The 17,564-nt window shown below is 60.9% G+C and overlaps 1 protein-coding gene across 1 annotated transcript in view; it reads right to left on the bottom strand.

The window, feature by feature from the left end:
- The window catches only part of Slit3 (slit guidance ligand 3), a 245,361-nt gene that overhangs the window by 46,038 nt on the left and 181,759 nt on the right, over window positions 1–17,564 (bottom strand). The window contains exon 7 of the mRNA XM_069994000.1: window positions 3,829–3,900. Within this exon, the coding sequence (XP_069850101.1) occupies window positions 3,829–3,900 (72 nt within the window). The remainder of the gene's footprint in view (window positions 1–3,828; window positions 3,901–17,564) is intronic.

Consider the following 17,564-nt stretch of genomic DNA (forward strand, 5'->3'; position numbering starts at 1 on the left):
CCTCCCGCGGGGGGCCGATTCTCACCCCGGAGTGTGGCAGCCGGCCAGAAGGACCGGCTGCTGTCCCCCCGGGGAAGCGCTCGGCCACCTCGCTGCCCGGGACAGGAGAGGTGAAAGGTCTGGACTGCTGTCTACCAGTGCCAGGCCAACCTCGCCCAAGGGTGGCGAGTTCAGGCTGTGTGTTGTGGGCAAAGCCATCCGTGGGCATGGGAGCTTGGCTGGCCGCGATCTGTCGTCGCACAGAGGAGAGCAGGGGTGAAGATGGGAAAGGAAGGGAGGCAGAGTCCTGAGCCAGGAGGGGGGATGGATCACTCAGTGAACACAACCACCTTGCTCCCGAGGGGGCCCGGCGGCGTGATTTCAGGAGAGGAGGAAGCCTCTCGGTCCTCCCTAGACATGCATGTAGCGTGGGCAAAGGGTCCAGGAAGGACCCCACGCCCGGAGGGCCCCACAGGTTAGAGTGCGGCCGTTCTTCACGTGCCGGAAGAGCCAGAGCTGAGCCCTAACGCGGGAGGGCGGTGTCTCCTCTGGCGGAGTCGTGGTAACGTGAAGACGAAGACGGCGGGCCTTACTACCAGGAATGAACTCAGCCGCGCACGTTCCTCTCTGACGAAATGGAACAACAAAAATGAACTTTTGGCTGGGCGCCGGCGGCTCCCGCCTGTCCTCCCAGCTACTCAGGAGGCTGAGATCTGAGGATCACGGTTCAAAGCCAGCCTGGGCAGGAAAGTCCATGAGACGCTTCTCTCTAAATAAGCACCAGAAAACTGGAAGTGGAGCTGTGGCTCAAAGTGGTAGAGCACTAGCCTTGAGCAAAAGTGCCCAGGCCCTGAGTGCAAGCCCCACAACCATCACAAACAACAACAACCCAACTTTTTTTTTTGTTTTTTTTCTGTGATAACCAGAACATTTTAGGTTTGGAGGCCCAGGCCGGGACCGGTCTGCTCTACAAGCGCGGGAGGCGGAGAGCTGGTACCATCCTCTCTAACCGCGGCTCTGCCCTCCGTGGAGAGGAAGGGCTTGATCCAATCACCTCCCTGGTCCTGGTACAGGGATACCGAGGGCGCGGCGTCTCTGAGGCTCCTGGGCCCTTCAGAAGCTCTGGCAGCTTTGCCCTCCGCCCGCCTGGCTCTGTTTCCCCTGCCTTTGCATCCTGCCCAGTGGTCGGAGCCAGGAAGCTCTGTCTTCACACCGTCCCCGGGGCCACAGTTTAGCTCCCGACCTCAGTGTCCGGCTCCGTGACGTGGGGAGGCCAGTGGGGCCTCCTCCGGGTCCCGCTGGGGTGGACGCTTCGCGAGGACTCCACGTGCGTGAGGCTCGGGAGGGAACGAAGGAGAGCAAACGGCTGCCGGCGAAGGTGCCTTTTAAGCCGCAGAGGCTAAATTCAATTTCTGGCAAATCTGTTTAAGACGGGGAGGGGCGGGGTTGGGGCTCATTTTCTATAAAATGCGGCTTTCTGAATTCGATGTAAAAGCTTTCCTGTGGCAATCCCTTTATGACTTCCTTCCTCTCTCCTCCTCCCCCGTCGCCCTCCCCCTCCCCTCCTCCCCTGACCCTCCCCTCCCTACTTTAATTACAGGGCAGGGGATTAGTCAGCCCAGTCTCCAAGGAGTTCTGCATGGAGCCATCTCTGAAATTAAACTAAAGAGGAAACGGCAGCGGGCCGGGGCCGGGAGTGCGGGGAAGACCAGATTGATGGGTTGATTGAACTCAGAGGATGAGTGTTTGGACCACAGAGAACTGCGGGACCAGAAGCTAGTGATAAACCCTGCCGCCCTTCTCCCGAGACACCCCAGAAAAGCCCCCTGGGTGCTGTGGCCTGCACCTCCCCTCAGGACTCCTCAATGAAGGCCCCCAACATGCTACCACCATCCAGGACCCCAGTACGGCAGCCCGGTACCACTCCAACCTCCCTGCCTCACCTCCTCCACAGCGGCCCTGAGGCTCAAAGTGGGGGGGCTGTAAGTGGGGGTGAAGGGGAAGCAGGAAGCGCCCTGGGCTGTCTTCCAGCCTCCTGCCTAGCGCCTGCGACTTTCTACTTCCCAGCTCACGGTCCAGCTCACGGTGGAGGGGCGACTAGGGGGACTGGGGGGCAGGGGGTGCGGCTGGGAGCTGTGTAGAGGTCTTGGAGACCAAATGGCTTCTTACAATTCTATTGATGGGGTCTGTCCTGTTTTCAAAGGGAGAGGAACGGGTGGATTTCCTGGCTGGGCTAGGCTGTCCTCCAAGTGTGTGTGTATGTGGGGGGGGGTCCCAGGAAAAAGTGGGAGAGCAGATATGGAACCCCAGCAAAGGCTGCGGGAGCTGTCACTGTTCCTTATTTGTCATCCGCACACGGCGTACCAGCTGCTTCACGCGTCCCAGCCTGTTCTACTCTGACCGATGGCGGAGGCCTGGTGAGCTTGCTGAGCCCCAGGGCGGGGCCGGACCCCCGCAGCCCCCGGCCCGGCCAGCTCCAGGCTGTCCTTGGGGTCTGCTTATAAAGCACGTACGGGGGCTGGGCACGGGCGCCTGCCTGTCATCCTAGCTACTCAGGAGGCTGAGGTCTATGGATCGTGGTTCAAAGCCAGGCTGGCAGGAATGTCCGAGAGACTCTTATCTCCAATCAACCACCAGAAAACCAGAAGTGGCGCTGTGGCTCAAGTGGTAGAGCACTCGCCTTGAGCTGGACAGCGCCCAGACCCACAAAAAAGGGCAAAAACAAGCACGGACAGGTTTTCCCATCAGGGTCACCCGGGCCAGGCCGCTGGGTCACACCCGCAGCGCTGTCCCTCTGCAGAGGCCTGGGGTGCTCCCGGAGGGGTGCTCCTGGAGAAGGCCAGGTCCAGGACAGAGTGAAGTCCACCCCAGAGCTGGCTCAGAGTCAGCAGCCTGGGGGGCCTGGCGGGGGTGAGGCTCCCTGGTCACACATCCTGGTGACTTGGACTGCCGTGAGTCCGAGGGGCTTTGCTCTGGAAGCAGCAGCCTCCAGGGGTGTTGATATCTGGTGGGCTGTGTGGCTGGGGCCTGGGGGGAAGGGGAGCAGGGGGCTGGACAGGCTTGGAAAGTTCGGTCCTGGCTCCCAAGTCAGGACTGTGATGTGGGGAGCAGAACAAGGTCGCATGCCCGTGCCAGGTGTTACGCGGAAGGGCCCCGGGTGCCCAGACCTCACGAAGGGCCAGCTCCCCACGGCTACTGCGCTCCAAATCCACCACCACGAGCCCTGCCGGCAGCGAGTGAACCCCAGGAAAGGCCGGCAGAGCCGTCTAAGCGGGATCCACGGGGGACGGGGGGCTCCTGGCCAGGAAATCGGGGAGCCGGGGTGTCTGTGTACCTACAGCAGTGGTGGGCAGCATGGGAGACGCGCTTCCAGCACACGCCCATCCCAGACACCAAAGACAGACCGAGAGTCCCGCCTGTATCGGGGAGCAGGGAATGTGGTGAAGGGGGGCTCGGCGGGCTAGAGAGGGACAGACTTCTCCTCCTACTCTGTTCCCAATGACAACCACTGCGGTAAGACAGGGCCAGGGCCACTGGCTGGGCCGCGTGCCCGACGCCTGCACACGTCAGAGTTCCACAGCCCCGCCAGCGGTTTCCCACCAGAGTCCACAGAGCAACAAACACAAACAACAGAGACGCTGAGCAGCCCCGAAGAGGGGGTGGCCGGCGGGCCCCTCGGGCACAGAATGGCAGACCAGAGCCACGGTGGCGCGGGCACGCTACCGTGTGCCCGTCCCCGGGCCTCTGCTCGCCCCTTGGCTAGCAGTGGGCACTGCGGGGGGCAGGGACGGGCTGCCTGGCCAGGGGAGGGGGGGAGGACGGAGCTGGGGAGTGGGGGAGGGCACTCACAGAGTCCGGATCTTGGGCATGTGGTTGAAGCTGGTGACCAGGATGCGGCTGATGTTGTTGTTGTTGAGGGTTCTGTGGAGATGGAGGAAGGAGGCCATGGTTAATGAGGGAGACCCGCGGTGGGGTGGGGTGGGGGGCAGATGTTCCCGGAGGGGTGGGTGAGGCTGCAGAAGGGACCAGTCATCGGTGGCCACAGCTGCCCCGCGGCTGGGCGGGCCGGCCCCCAGATGGTGACAGACCCCTGGCCCCATCCCTCAGGGACACCCCCCCTTTCCTGTAACAACCCACTCTGCGTAAAACCCCTCCTCCTGGAACCCAGCTCTGCGTCCAGTGTGCGTCCTCCGCCCGGCCTCGCGCAGCCCCGAGGCTGCCGCTCACAGACAAACAGCCCAGGCTACAGGCAGGGACAGGATCGGAGCGCAGCCCCTCCCAGCCCCTCCCACACCCCGGCTGTCGGGACCGAGGTCCTGCATTGCCAACTTTCCCATCCCGGACGGAGACTGACTTGGAAGCTTCCTCTGTCCAGAGGACCCCTGCCTGCTCTTCTAAGGCACACACGCACCTGCCTTGGCCTGGAACAAACCTGGCTTTCCCCGTCTCGGTCAGCAGATGAGGAGTACGCCCAGGTCCGACACCAGCCTTTCATTTCTTCTAGCCGTCGTAAGAGTTAGTTCTAGGCCACATGCGGAAGGCTGACTACACTGCCACAAAACCCCTGACCGTCCTGATCCTTGAAGGCCAGCCTCCTTCAGGAGGTCGGGCAGCCCCTCCCAGCCCAGCCTCCGCCTAGCTGAATACACCCAGGCCTCCCCAGTAAGGCCTCCGGCAGCAGGGCAGCTGCGACGACTTATTCACGTATTATTACGCCGACAGTCAAATGTGAGCGTCAGGAGGGCCGTGAGACATTTACTGTAATAGCTCTGAGTCCAGGACCAAAATGACGGAGCACAGGATTCAGGCTTTGATGATGATCTGCGGTGAGGAACGGGCTGGCCCGAGCCGGGTGTCCCAGACCTGCTGCCTCTCCCATGCTTGATTTTCCGGCAGCCGCGAGGCTGCCTCACTGGGGAGCAGATCGGTCTGGTTTCGAGTCTTGGCAGCATTTACCCAGGCAGAGAGCGCCGCGCTCCGCCGTCTGCACCTTGTGTCCCGCCTGGCCATCTGGCATTCAATGGGGGAGGCTGGCCTTGGCTGCCCAGCACGGAGGGACGGCGGTAAGAGTGGGCTGCCGCAGTCCCGGCCCGCTTCAGGGTCTGGCTCTGCCCCCTCCCCCCCCAGCACCGCAACACTGCTGACCACTTTTGTAATCATTATGTTTCCTCCTAACAGTGCCCATTGGGTAGGGCTGGCCCAGTGATTAAGGAGGAAGACACGGCCGGCTGACCGGCAGGCTTTCCTACGCCAGGCAGGCTCTGGGGCTAGGGGCTGCATTGTGCCACCCCGATTTCATGGGGTCATGATCTGAAGCCACGCAAGCCGGATCCCAAGGTTCCAGCTGCTGCTATAACAGATAGGCATGGCTGGCTGGCTTAAACTTATTCTTACAGGCTGGACTGCACTAAGTCCGATGTGGGCTCCCGGGGCTGTTCCTCTAAAGTCTCCAGTGGGGAGACTGTATTTGCCTTTTGTATCCTGTAGAGGTCACCTGCATTCCTTTGCTCGTGACCTCTTCAAGTCATTCAGACCTCTCGTGATCTCACTGTGAACCTCTACTTCCTCTCTCTCTCTCTCTTTCTCTCTCTTTCTCTGCACCAGTCCCGAGGCCTGAACTCAGGGGTCCAGGTGCTGCCACTGAGCTCTTTTGTTCAAGGCCGTTGCCCTACCACTTGAGCCACAGCTCCACTTGCAGCTTTTGAACGGTTCATTGGAGAGAAGAGTCTCACGGACTCTCTTGCCCTGGATGGTTTTGAACCTCGATCCTCAGATCTCAGCCTCCTGAGCCCAGGTGACAGGTGTGAGCCGCCGATACCCAGCCACGCTCTCTTTGAAGGACCCTCGTGATTACATTTAGGGTCTCCTGGGAACACAGGATGACCCCCCTCTCTCCTCAGATCGGCAAGTTAATCATAGCTGCTGGGACCCCGTCTCCTTTTCCATTGTTCTCTCTCTGTGCCTGTTTCTTTCTCTCTCTACCTCCTTTTCAAACCCCTCCCTCCCTTCCTCTCTCCCTCACTCCCTTTCTCTCTCTCTCCTTGCTTGAGAGTGAACTCAGGATCCTGCACACCTAGGCAAAAGCCCCATCACTGAGTTCCATTCCCAAATGTTGGGGTTTTTGGAGACCGGGTCTCATTATGGAGTCCAGCCTGACCTTGAACTCTGATCCTCCTGCTTCGAGTCCCCGGAGTCAGAGACGTTTGGGGCTGTCTGGCCTCCCTCCTTTCAGAAGATACGAGCTACTGCATGCGCATTTCAGTGCAACCTGGAAGCAGACACGGCCACCTCCCCCCTGTGGTCCCGAGGTCCCAGCCTCTTCCCCCCCCCCCCCCGTGATCCCGAGGTCCCAGCCTCTCCCCCCCCCCCGTGATCCCGAGGTCCCAGCCTCTCCCCCCCCCTGTGGTCCCGAGGTCCCAGCCTCTCCCCCCCCCCCGTGATCCCGAGGTCCCAGCCTCTCCCCTCCCTGTGATCCCGAGGTCCCAGCCTCTCCCCTCCCGTGTCTCTCTCCTTTATAATATGGAATTTATTCCAACTTGAAATTCGACTCCCGTGCTGGTCCGAGTTCTCTCCGGCTTAGTCACGCCCGGGGTGTAAATACCTAACCAGAAGCCGTCGTTTCCACGTGGAAGCCACCCAGGTGGGCCCTGCCAGCCTGTCTTGATTGCACACTAGAAAGGACCTTGGATTGTTGCTTCCCTGCCCCCTCCCAGGCTGCTAAGGATCCGAAGACCGAGCATTACTCCCTAAGAGTGCAGGCAGAATACCCCAAAAGAAAGACTGCTTCATGCCATCTCTAAGCTGAAGACGGGGTGCTGTGGGAACAGGGGGCCCCCTGGACATGACAGGTGCACCAGGAGGTGACACCCGCAGTGCCGGCTCTGGGGGCGTCCCGTGAAGTCTGTCTGGACCGGTGCCTCTAGGTGCCAACATCTGCTAGAGACCCAGGCAGCCTGGCGATGCCGAACTATCCACTCCCTGGCTTTTCTAGAAAATGTTGGCAGGCAGCGGGACGGGACCTCCTCATTGAAGTACAGTGTGTGGCGCAGCGTGGGAGGGGACGCTCCCGGGTGGAGGGGCCGCGAGTGGAGCTCTCTGCGGCTTCCGTCTCTCCACCGGTCTGGTCTCTGCTGCCTCTCCAGATAGCCATCTTTGTGGTGCCGGAGCGGGGACCGGCCACGCCACCCTGGCAAACCCAATCAGGCTGACATTTCCCTGTGTCTCCTCCGATTAGGCCACCGCTCTGTCACTCCGTGCTTTTCCTGGCTCTGGGTGTCGGCTCTGTGCCGTGGGCCCATCGCGCTGCAAAATTGGCTCTAATGCAGCCGTGTGACCCTCCAGCGTGTGTCGTGTAAGTGCAAGGTGTCTCTAGAGCCCTCCCTCCGGGGAGAGGGGGAGTCTGGAAGTCTGGGGCCCCCCTCCCCCGGGGAGAGAGATTTTCCTGGCCGCCGGGCTTGTTCACTTCCTGTCACGGCAGGCTTGCTTCTTCCCTAAGTCTAGACAAGCAAGATGCTCCCCCGCCCCCCCCCATCAAGAGGGAGACCCGGTGAGTCTCTAGTTGCTATGACAACAGGATGTCCTTTGTAAAGTGAGCCTGGACCCACCCTGACTGTCCTTAACCCGTGGGGTCCAGGGACCAGCGGACCCCAGCTGGAGCGGGCGGCTGGGGGTCACTGTCTCCCCGGGCCCGTGGGGAGACGTGAACGGCTGGTGTGGAGCGGCTCAGGCATGGGAGGAGCTGGGAGCCCCACGGCCCCTCGCCTGGCTCTGGGCTGACAGCAGGGATGCGGCTAAGGACACCTCCGTCCCCTGGGCCCGGCCTGTCCCTGCCTGCCCAAGGCTGCCCCTTCTCAGTCTCTCTGACCGCTGGCCGCCCACCGTCACAGCGCCAGGCAGGGGGTGGGGGTCTGGTGCTAAAGACCCAGGCCCACAACCCGCTCCGGGAAGCTCAGGGCACATGGCCTCGCCGACCCCGCTGCATCGGACCCCGTGTTCGCGCCCGCAGCGCGGCCCTGGGAGAATGCGCACCAGTGCCCCCCCGCGCCGCTGGGCTGGGCCGGGAGAGGACACGGCTCCCGGGTCGGCCGCCAGGAGTTCTCACTCGGTGTTTGTCCAGCCGGCCTCGCGCCGGGTCCCTTTCCCATTGTCTCACTTAATTCTCCCGGGGAGCCTTCGCATCGGCAACTCTAGCCATTTGGATACCCAGCCCGATTCGCAGGCCCCAGAGCCGCAGACCAGTGGGGATGGATGGAAGCTGGCGCGACAGCAGGACTTGGGCGTGTAAGCATCCCGTCGAACTGCTGTACAGCGGCCCCGGCCGAGGTCCTTCCCACTCTGGGGCTGAAATACCGAGAGCTCAGCCCTGACAAGCAGCGCGATGCCGGAGGCTGAACGCCACCAGGAAGGACCTGGTGTGTAAAGCTTTCTATGGTTTGCCCTCCACGGCAGCCCCTGGCAGTGAGGTTGATGGGTATCTTAAAGTAGAAGTCTCCAGAGCAAGAACACAGATGTGGCAGGAGAAGAGCAGGAAAAGGAGAAGAGGAGGAGAGGAAAGGAGAAGAGGAAGGGGGGGGGGGGAGGAGAGGGGAAGGGAGGAAAAGAGAGGGGAGGAGAGAAGAGGGGAGGGGGAGGAGAGGAGTGGGGAGAGGAGGGAGGGAAGCCACTCCAGCCCCCTTACCTTCTCTCCTCAGCTACCCTGGGCGCCACACATCACCGAGTCCCTGTCCTCCATCTCCCTGGGGACCGTTTAAATTAAAGCTCATAACCATTGTGAGGGCTTATAATGAAAACAACCGATGCTGCTGATTAGGCCATTACTCTCGACGGTTAGAAAACATAACGAGCTCGCAAGGGGCTTTATCCGCTGACGTACAGCCGTCGGCCTCTCGTCTGACACCTCAAATTAGCAGCCGAAGCAGTCACAGCTGGGGTTTCTGTCTCAATATTTGTACCCGGCTCTAACGTGGCTTGGCGCCGGGTACACGTTATTTTTAAACACCCGGCTCTCACCCGCCAAGTCACATTCTACATGGGCTTCAGGTGTCACGTAAAACCCCCAGAAAGAAAGAAAGACAATCAGCCGCGGCCGCTGAGGGCCTTTGATGGCACGGATTCCTGAACACCAGGACCGGTCCCCGGCTCTTCTTCACAACCTCTCTTCCTATGAGACCCGGGAATACATCTCCATCTTCCCAGCAGGGGGGTAAGAGAAAACGGACACTCGGAGAAGAAGATGTGAAGGGTGAAAGATCCAAAACGGAAGGGAAGCCTCTAAGCTCTCCACTGGTCAGCTAGACACCGCGTGGGATCCGTGCCGGAGGCAGCCAGCCCTTCCAGGGTCTTGATTGCATGGAATTTCCAATCCAGACATTGCACAATATTGCCGGCAGCGGTTCGGAAGGACTCCGCTGCCTTTGAACATCGGAGTTAATTGGAAAAACAAAAGTACCATCGATGTCAATGCAATGGGAAGGTGCTACTCTCCCCTTTCTGTGCTCTAGGAGAGGGCCTTGGACACGTGTGTCCACTCTGCTAGCTAGAAAAGTCAGGCCACGGCCAGCAGGCCACGGTATCGGCAGGAGGCCAAGGGCGGAAGCCTGACCTCAAACCCACTAAGGGTTGTGGAGTTCGTCATCAAGAAGAGAAGAAATGGCCGGCCAGGCGCTTGTGGCTCATGACTGTAACTCTACCTACTGAGGAGGCTGAGATCTGAGGCTCGAGGTTCAAAGCCAGCCTGGACAGGAAAGTCTGTGAGACTCTTACCTCCAGTTAGCCACCAAAAAAGTAGAAAGCGGAGCCGTGGCTCACGTGGCAGAGTACCAGCTAAAGCACAGTATTGGTGTGCATACCCATGGAGAGAGGAGGCGGGGGAGAGGAGGAGGAAGAGTCTATAGGGTTGTAACTACTCAGGCGTGTGCTCCTTGTTCTAGAGGGGAGAGAGGGAGAAGGGGGAGAAGGAGCGAGAGGGAGCGAGGGAGTCTGTTCTGTGCCTGGCTCTCTACAGGCAGGATTTGGTCTGATGCTGGATGCACGGAAGACAACTGACACTGACCGAATGGGCGGTGGGTTTCAGAACACGAAGGGCCCTGCCCGGGACGTCTTTGTGTACAGATGATTGTCCACTCTGAACAAGCTGGGCCGGGCAGGGTCAGTAAGCCAGCCATCCGAGGAGTGGCGTTATGATCAACACGGCCGCCCCGGGCTGCCAGGCATTTCTGTGGCTTCTTGCAAGGGACGTGAGATTTGTAGGGTTCGCACAGGTTTTTCAGACTGACAACTAAGTCATGGTGAGAAACAAAATCCATTCACCAACCAACCCCCCCCTCTCCCCGCCGCCCTGAGCCGCTGGGGTGGGCAGGTGCCAGGCTGAGGGCCACAAACCAAACCAGGGACAGTTTGAGACAGAAAAAAGGCACCAGGAAAAACAGAGGGCTTTAACGGCTTGGCATCCGCCAGCCGAGAGCTCACCGGTGTCCACACCAACTCTACAAACAACGGGAAGCTGTCTGCTGGCTTTTTTGGGGGGCCACTGGTGGGTGGTTGTTTCCCAAGCAGTGGCTGGAGGCCTTAGAACGGAAAGGTGCCCCTCCCCCCAAAAAAAGCAAGGAAGGGTTAAGGGACCGGCACAGACGGGACGTAAGGCTGGCTTCACTGAATTTTTGTTTCCGGTCTGGCAATACAGGAGCAAGAGGCTGCCTATCCAGAGTGCGGGGTGTCCCCGAAAAGACGCACACCCCGACTTGTGTGCTGACGTCCTCTGTACACCACCTTTATAGAAACAATAATAAAAAAAAACCCTGAAAATAAAAAAAAAAACCTGCTTTGTGGCCTGGCTCTGGCGTGACAATTTCCCACTGCTGAGGTTTTCTGGTGCAGTGGCATTTTCCCCCCCTTTTTGAGGATGAGAATGAGTTGCCAGGACCCCTCCCAGGTCTCCCAGCCTAGCATCTCACCTTCAAATTCCACAGGGGTCGATGTGACCTTAAAATGACATTACCGGAAGGAGACTTCGGTCCCCAATGTCCACACTCCCCCCACCAGACAAAGGCCGAACCCCCCGCAGCCTGTGCCCCACCCCCACAGCATGGCCCCTGGAGTGGGGCCCCTTTCCTCCCCTCTGCAGCCCTGGGCCCCAGGCTGCGTCTCTCTAACTGTCTGCCAGGCCGGGAGACAGATGGGTCGGAGCACGGCGCTGACTTCTGGGGTGATTTTAGATTCTAAAGGAATGTTTGCTTTCTGAAAGCCTGGCCGGTCATTTTAAGCACATGCTGACCCTCACATTTTAGAGTCTGAGTGTGTGTGTGTGTGTGTGTGTGTGTGTTGGGGTGGGCTTTGAGGGAGGAGTGTGTGGAGGAAGGGGAACAAGATCATTTAGAAAAGACCCAGTGTTTTTCCTGGCTTCCCAGGGCTGCACGGAAGCTACCACTGGTTTTCACAAAGCGCAGCTGAATTCTGATCGTCTGAGCAAATCACCGTTTGCAGCACAGGCCTGAAAAGCAAACTATTCTCACCCAAGATAGTCAAAGACTTCCCACGAAGCCGCCCCAGTTTCATATTCAAAACCATGTGGGTCGGGGACCAGGCACGGATCTGGAGGCCTGCGGACACGGAAAACGTCGGCCACCTCCCACAGAGACCCGGGTGAAACGCTGGGTAAACTGCGCACCCGCAGTTTTCCATGCGGCCCTGACTGCGTTCATGACCAACCGAGAGGGGGAAACAGAGAAAAACCACCACATAGACACAGAAAGCGCAGAGCCAGGGAGGGTGAACGCGAAGAACTCCACCGCGACAGCAAAACCTTCCACCCACGCCTTGCCTCTGAAATAACCCCGTCCCGGGGTGGGGGTGACGGCCGCCGACAGCATGGCAGGCACCCGGGAAGGCCCTGGGAACGACACAGCGCATGCCCCGGTTCTAGTTCCCCCAGTGTCCCGCCCAGGTCTGGAGGCTTGCAGCCGGACCACGCACCCCGCCACCGGGTGGGACCATGGCCAGCTCTGTGGAGGACTTGTCCTCTCTGCGGTCAGCTCTGACCTCCACCGGCCACACGGCGGTGGTGGTGGTGGTGGGGTGTGTCTGTGGATCCCCAGTATGGTGCTGATTCAGCAGAGTTTTAAGTTTAGACCCGGGCGATTTATCGATGGGCACTGGCCGCACGGAAAGCTGCGGCTGCCAGCCGGCCTCGGTGCCCGCACACGCTGCTGACCGGCAGCCTTGTTTGCAGTGATAAGTTCACAGGCTGTCATTTTGGGAGCGACGGGAGTCAGGGCTGTGAGAAGAGTGCCCCCTCTCCCCCCTGGATTTGCCCCCCTTACTGGTAAGTTCTTCCCCTTCTGCCAGCCCCCCGCATCCTCCCGGCTAAGGAAGGAAGTGGATCTCTCCGTGTCCGGGGAGTGTGAGCTCTGAACGGGGTGCTGCCTTCCAGTGGCTTCTCGTGCTGCCTGGGAGACACCGGGCGGCGGCTCACACACAATACCACGGTCCTAACCCCACGGGCAGTGTGACTCCCCGGTGAGGGGTGGCGTCTCGCTGCTCGAGGGGACCCCACCCGGGCTCCACACGCACAGCCAGCCCATGTCCACGCGCCTGGAAACCCAGGTTTTGGGACCAGGACTGACAGTGACCTAGAACATTCTCACACCCCTCCCCCTCCCACCCGCCCGTCTCCCCCAGAGGCCTTTGTCCCCCACCCCCCTCCGGTATGCACGCGAAGGGGCCCCGCCAGAGCTGCCCTCCGGTCCATCTACGCACGGTCCTCCTCCAGCACGGGTTTGGGGGCCCACGGGGGGCGAGGGGCGGGTGTGGGAGGCAGCTCAGAGCCCCGCCCAGGTCACCTGAGTGACCTTGAAGGACACAGACCCAGTCGCAGCCATCTTTCAACTCACAGGGAATTGGGGGCGTCTTTAGCTCCCGAAGGGCACAGGACCTTGCTGACCACCCGGTGTCTCGCTCCATTTCCAGACCCTCCGTGTCTCAGCCCCCGTCTCCCACACACAGCGGGTGTCCGCTTCCTGGCCGCATGGGGCGCGCAGTGGCTTCATGGGATGGGGTAAATGGCGAAGTGGAGGCCACACACCCCGCAGGGGGACAACCCCACCCCCCACCCCCACCCCCACCCCCACCCCCGCCACAGGCCTCCCGAGCTCCTGAATGTTCAAGAGAAGCCGAAAACCTGGATTCCCAGGCAAGCCATCCAAGTTTTAAATGTGAGATGCTAATGTCACATTTTTAAACAACAAAAACCCATCTCCAGGGAGAAAATTCCCACCCGTGGCTTGCCAGGGCGTGTTCAACCTCTGGCTTCAAGTCAGTGGAGGGGCTGGGGCGTCCCTGCTGTGTGGTGGACATGCGTGCCCTCCCCCCTCCCCCTCCCGCCGCCATCTCTCAGAACGTACAGGGTGGTGGCTTTTGAAAGGACCCACGGTGCCAAAGACCTCAGGCTTAGCGGGGTCCTGTACCTCCATCTTGTATGGAGACACCCGCTCCCCGCCCCCGCCCCCGCCCCACCGAGGTCAGGGCTCACGGAACTGAAAACTGGGTATCTGCAGCCCTCACCCCACCATTCTATCCTCCTATCGAGAACAGAACAGGGCCACAGGTCATTCTGGAAACACCAGGGGTGTCCCGGCCACTAGACTGTGTGACCTCACCAGCTTAACCAGCGTGGCCAGCGGGAGCTGAGGCCGCTAGGAACGTCACCCCGGTGGTGGGTAGAGCGGCTGGTCTCCGTGCGGCCCAGCTGGGCCGGGACTGGGGCGGGCGGTCACCCTGGCAGCTGGCGGGGTCTCCGGGGTGTGTCCTGAGGTCTGGCATTGGTGGCCAGGCACCTCCTTCCGATCTGCTCATTAATTATTGCTCAATCTTTTCGTTTCCTGCCACACTACGGATGGAAGGATCTTGATCACGTCTTTTGCTAACTAGGGTCTCCCATCTTTCTTCCCTTTGTCTATATTCTTAATTTTCTTTCAGTCAGCTTTAAGCCATTTCTTTGGGACGCCCGATTGCCTGCCGGCCGGGTTGGCTCCCAGCCTGACTGGCAGGCGGTGGAAAGCCACCACTTGGGTCTGTGCCAGGCAGATACCTGACCACTGGCGTCCTGGCACAGCTGGTATTGGCACGGCTTACTGGTAGGAAACCAAACGTACACAGCAGGTAGGGAGACAGGAGTGACCATGCGGGGACCAGGGGCAGAGCTGACTCACGGAAGCTGGTTCCTAAGAACCTTCGATGCCAGGAGGGATTCAGGTGTGGTTAAGAATCTGATTCCCAACGCTTTCCAGGGAGATGGAAAGGTATTTGCAGATAGTGTTAAGTGTAGCAAACCAGACATCGGATACATTATCACCCAGGCCAGACTTCAGACAGAACCGCCCCCCCTCCCCCTTGGCATGGGCTGGTCCCGGGACCAGCGATCAGAAAGGTGTCTGGAAAAGAGTCCCTGAAATGTGGTGAAGGGAGACAAGGATCAAGTGAGCGAATGCCCTGGGAGTCGGTGGCCAGCCCCTCCCCATCCCACCCGCCCCCTCGCATCAAGGAGAGAGGGAAGGAGAGGGCAAGTCTGCAGGCCTGCGGCCGACTGGCCCCGCCGCTGCTCTCCCAGCCCAGCTCTAGGAGGACAATTCACGCCACCTTGCCACCACACGCCAGCCATGCTCCAGGGGACCCCCTGGGTGCGGGAGGGGGGCGGCTGCTGAACCACGGATCCCAGAGACAGCCGGACACATTGCCACTTAGTAGTGAGGCAGCCACTCGGCTTCTCTGGGACGGGCTACTTCTGTGGAAGGAGGGAGCGGGGGTGACACCCATAGAGGGGCGCAGGGTGATCGCTTCCGTGATGCCACCTCCCCGGGAATGGCGTGCGAGCTTGGAGATGGCTCTGCTCTCCTCCCCCCTCCGTGCAGTACCAGATTGAACACAGGGTTCCACACCGGCTAGGCGGCTGGTCTACCATTCAGGCCACACCCATCCCTTCTCTGCTTTAGTTACGTCTCCGATGTGGGGGGTCTCACGCTGTGGCCGGCCCCAGACCATCTTCCCACCTCTGTTCTCCCACAATCAGAGACGCACGCCACCAACCCCGGCTTCCTTCTGAGATTAGGGCCTCCCACCTCGCCCCGGCCTGGCTTCCAGCCGCCATCCTCCCGTCTGCCTCCCGCGCGCGCCGCGCTCTGCTCTTACTGGTTTTTGGTTGTCTGGCTGTCGGAGCGCTCCTCTCCCGTCTGCCACGCTCCGTGCTGAGCACTGCGCTCTGGGCAGAGCGTGGGTGAGGGCGCGGCGGGCGCACCCCATCATCCATCCTGGGACCCTCCCTGATGCGACAGGCTCTCCTCCCTCAAAACCCGGGACACCGGCCCGGGCCTCGGCGGAGCGAGCGAGCAGCGGGCATTTCCAGCTGCAAGGAGGGATCAGAAGGGGCTGAAATAGTCCCAGCGCAGCTGACGTCCACCGACTCCCCGGGAGGCGGCCACGCGCCCGTCTTCCCTCGCCCCCCCCCCAGCGGGCTGATGACGTCACAGAGCAAGCCCGCCTAGACTCACACTGCGTCTCCTCCGTCCGCACACGGTTACACCTCAAGGACTTAAACAGCCTCCTTGGGGACAGGCTGTTGTGTGTGAGTGTGTGTCTGTCTGTCTGTCTGTGAAAGATTTACTGAGCTGGTATTCTCTGGGGTCTGGTACTCTCACTCAATTCCCACTTCTTATCTCCCGGCCAGCGTCTCTGCGGTTCCCAAACTGCGCTAGGAGGTCTGCTGGGGAACACGGCCGTGGGGCTGGCGCTGGGCGCTCCGAACATGGAGATGTCAGCCCCGGCCGATTTCCGAGCGGCTCCCCGTGAAGATGGATGGCCCCCAAAGCGCAGGGCCTGCGCTGGAAATTAAAAACCCATGCGATAACTGATGATGATTAATTTTAAGCACTTAGACGCCGCATCAGGCCCGGTGAAGAAGAGCATCTTTAAAAACAGAGCTATCGATCCGCCTTTGTGCAAAATCGAGATGATAAGCTCATCAGACGCCGCGGGGCGGGGTGTGTGGTCCTGTCTCTGATGGGGTCTCACGCTTTGGCCCTAGGCCGAGGGGTGGTGTGTGTGTGGGGGGGTGGTAAATGGGAACTTTCATTTTGATGACTTTACGTTTTTGGTCATGGCTCTCTAAGCTTTTCACTTGTAGCTGGAGATCATTTTCCCCTTCCCTAACAGATACCGGAGAGGGGAGGAGGTGGATGGTTCTGGGTTCCGTCCTGGGTAGGTGGGGTGGACGGGAGGGGGTGAGGGCAGGGCTGGAGGGGAGGGGGTGTGGGAAGGGCCTCGCACAGACTACTGGAATCATCTCTTCTCCAGGGAGGGAGAGGATTCAGCGGTTTGAATTGAGGCACGGTCGTGGGTAAAGCCCCGGAGGCGGGGGGTGGGGGGGAGACCACCTCTCCTGAGTTCGCGGGGTGCGGCCAGGGGGTTCCGGTTCTGGTGTGACCTCACCTTGCGGGGCTTGGGAGGGGGGCTACGAAGGCGTTTCACAGGCCCTGGCCTCCGGCGCGAGCAGTCCTGCCTTTCTAAGTCTGGACGGGCACGTGCTTCCCCACAGACAGGCAGCCTGGCCAGTTCCGGGGTCAGCACGTGGGTGAAGAAAGACCGTCCGTCCTCAGCACGACTGGCTGAGCTCTGTGAGCCGAGCCACCGGCTGGCCCTTCCCAATGGGCGGCTCTCGGCTGGCATCCCCTCTCCAGCCGCTGGCGGCACCAGAGCCCTGTTTATATCGGGGGTTCGGCTCCGGGTGGGCGGGCCACGGCTTGGGGTCTTGCGGGCTGGGTACAGGATGGCGGAGGGGGGGACCTTGTGCACGGGGGAGGGGGGGGACACTGTAGCGTGCGCATGTGTGCACTCACGCAGGAAACCCTGACTCGGTCATTTTACTGCCTGTCCCCCCCCCCCAAAGGGATGCGCCACCAACCCCATCTCTTGTCACGGAGTGGCTAGCACTGTAACCACTCCTGTGGGATGTGGAGAGGGGCGGACATTACCACCAGGGTGGAGCAGCAACCCCGTCACCGTGCGACGCAGAACAAGGAGACTCCAGGGAGGGGACAGGACAGGGCCGGGCGGCCAGTGAGGGGCGTGGGGAGGACAGCGGGGCGGGGGGCATCTCCTGGGAGTGCCCCACGAGCCTGGCGCCTCCCCCCCCAGACCTCCCCAGGCCGGGACAGCCCTGCGAGAGAAACAAAATGTTCCCGCACACAACCCAACTTCTGTGCCAGTGACCCCAGGCTGGCTCCATTTCCTTGGCTAGAACCCTGGACACCGACCCCTCGCTATGTACATTCTGCTTCCGGAAGGCGCCGCGCGTGGGTGACGGGCGGGCACGCCCCTCTCACCCCTCCCCTCCCTCCACTTGGTTTCTGCCTGAAGTTCGAGTCCAACGCCGAGCCAAACACCCCGGGGCACACTCCCTGGGTGGGTGGGCGCGGTGGGGAGGGGGGAGCTCCGGGCCCCTCCTCCTCCAGATCCCCGTTACCAGGGTCCCCCAGCTTGGGGATGGCAGCCTCCCCCCACCCCACGCTCTGGCCGCCGGCAGATACTTTGGCCAAGGT

This window comes from Dipodomys merriami, unplaced genomic scaffold (genome assembly GCF_024711535.1).
Source record: "Dipodomys merriami isolate MVZ:Mamm:240054 unplaced genomic scaffold, mDipMer1.0.p SCAF_44, whole genome shotgun sequence".
NCBI lineage: Eukaryota > Metazoa > Chordata > Mammalia > Rodentia > Heteromyidae > Dipodomys > Dipodomys merriami.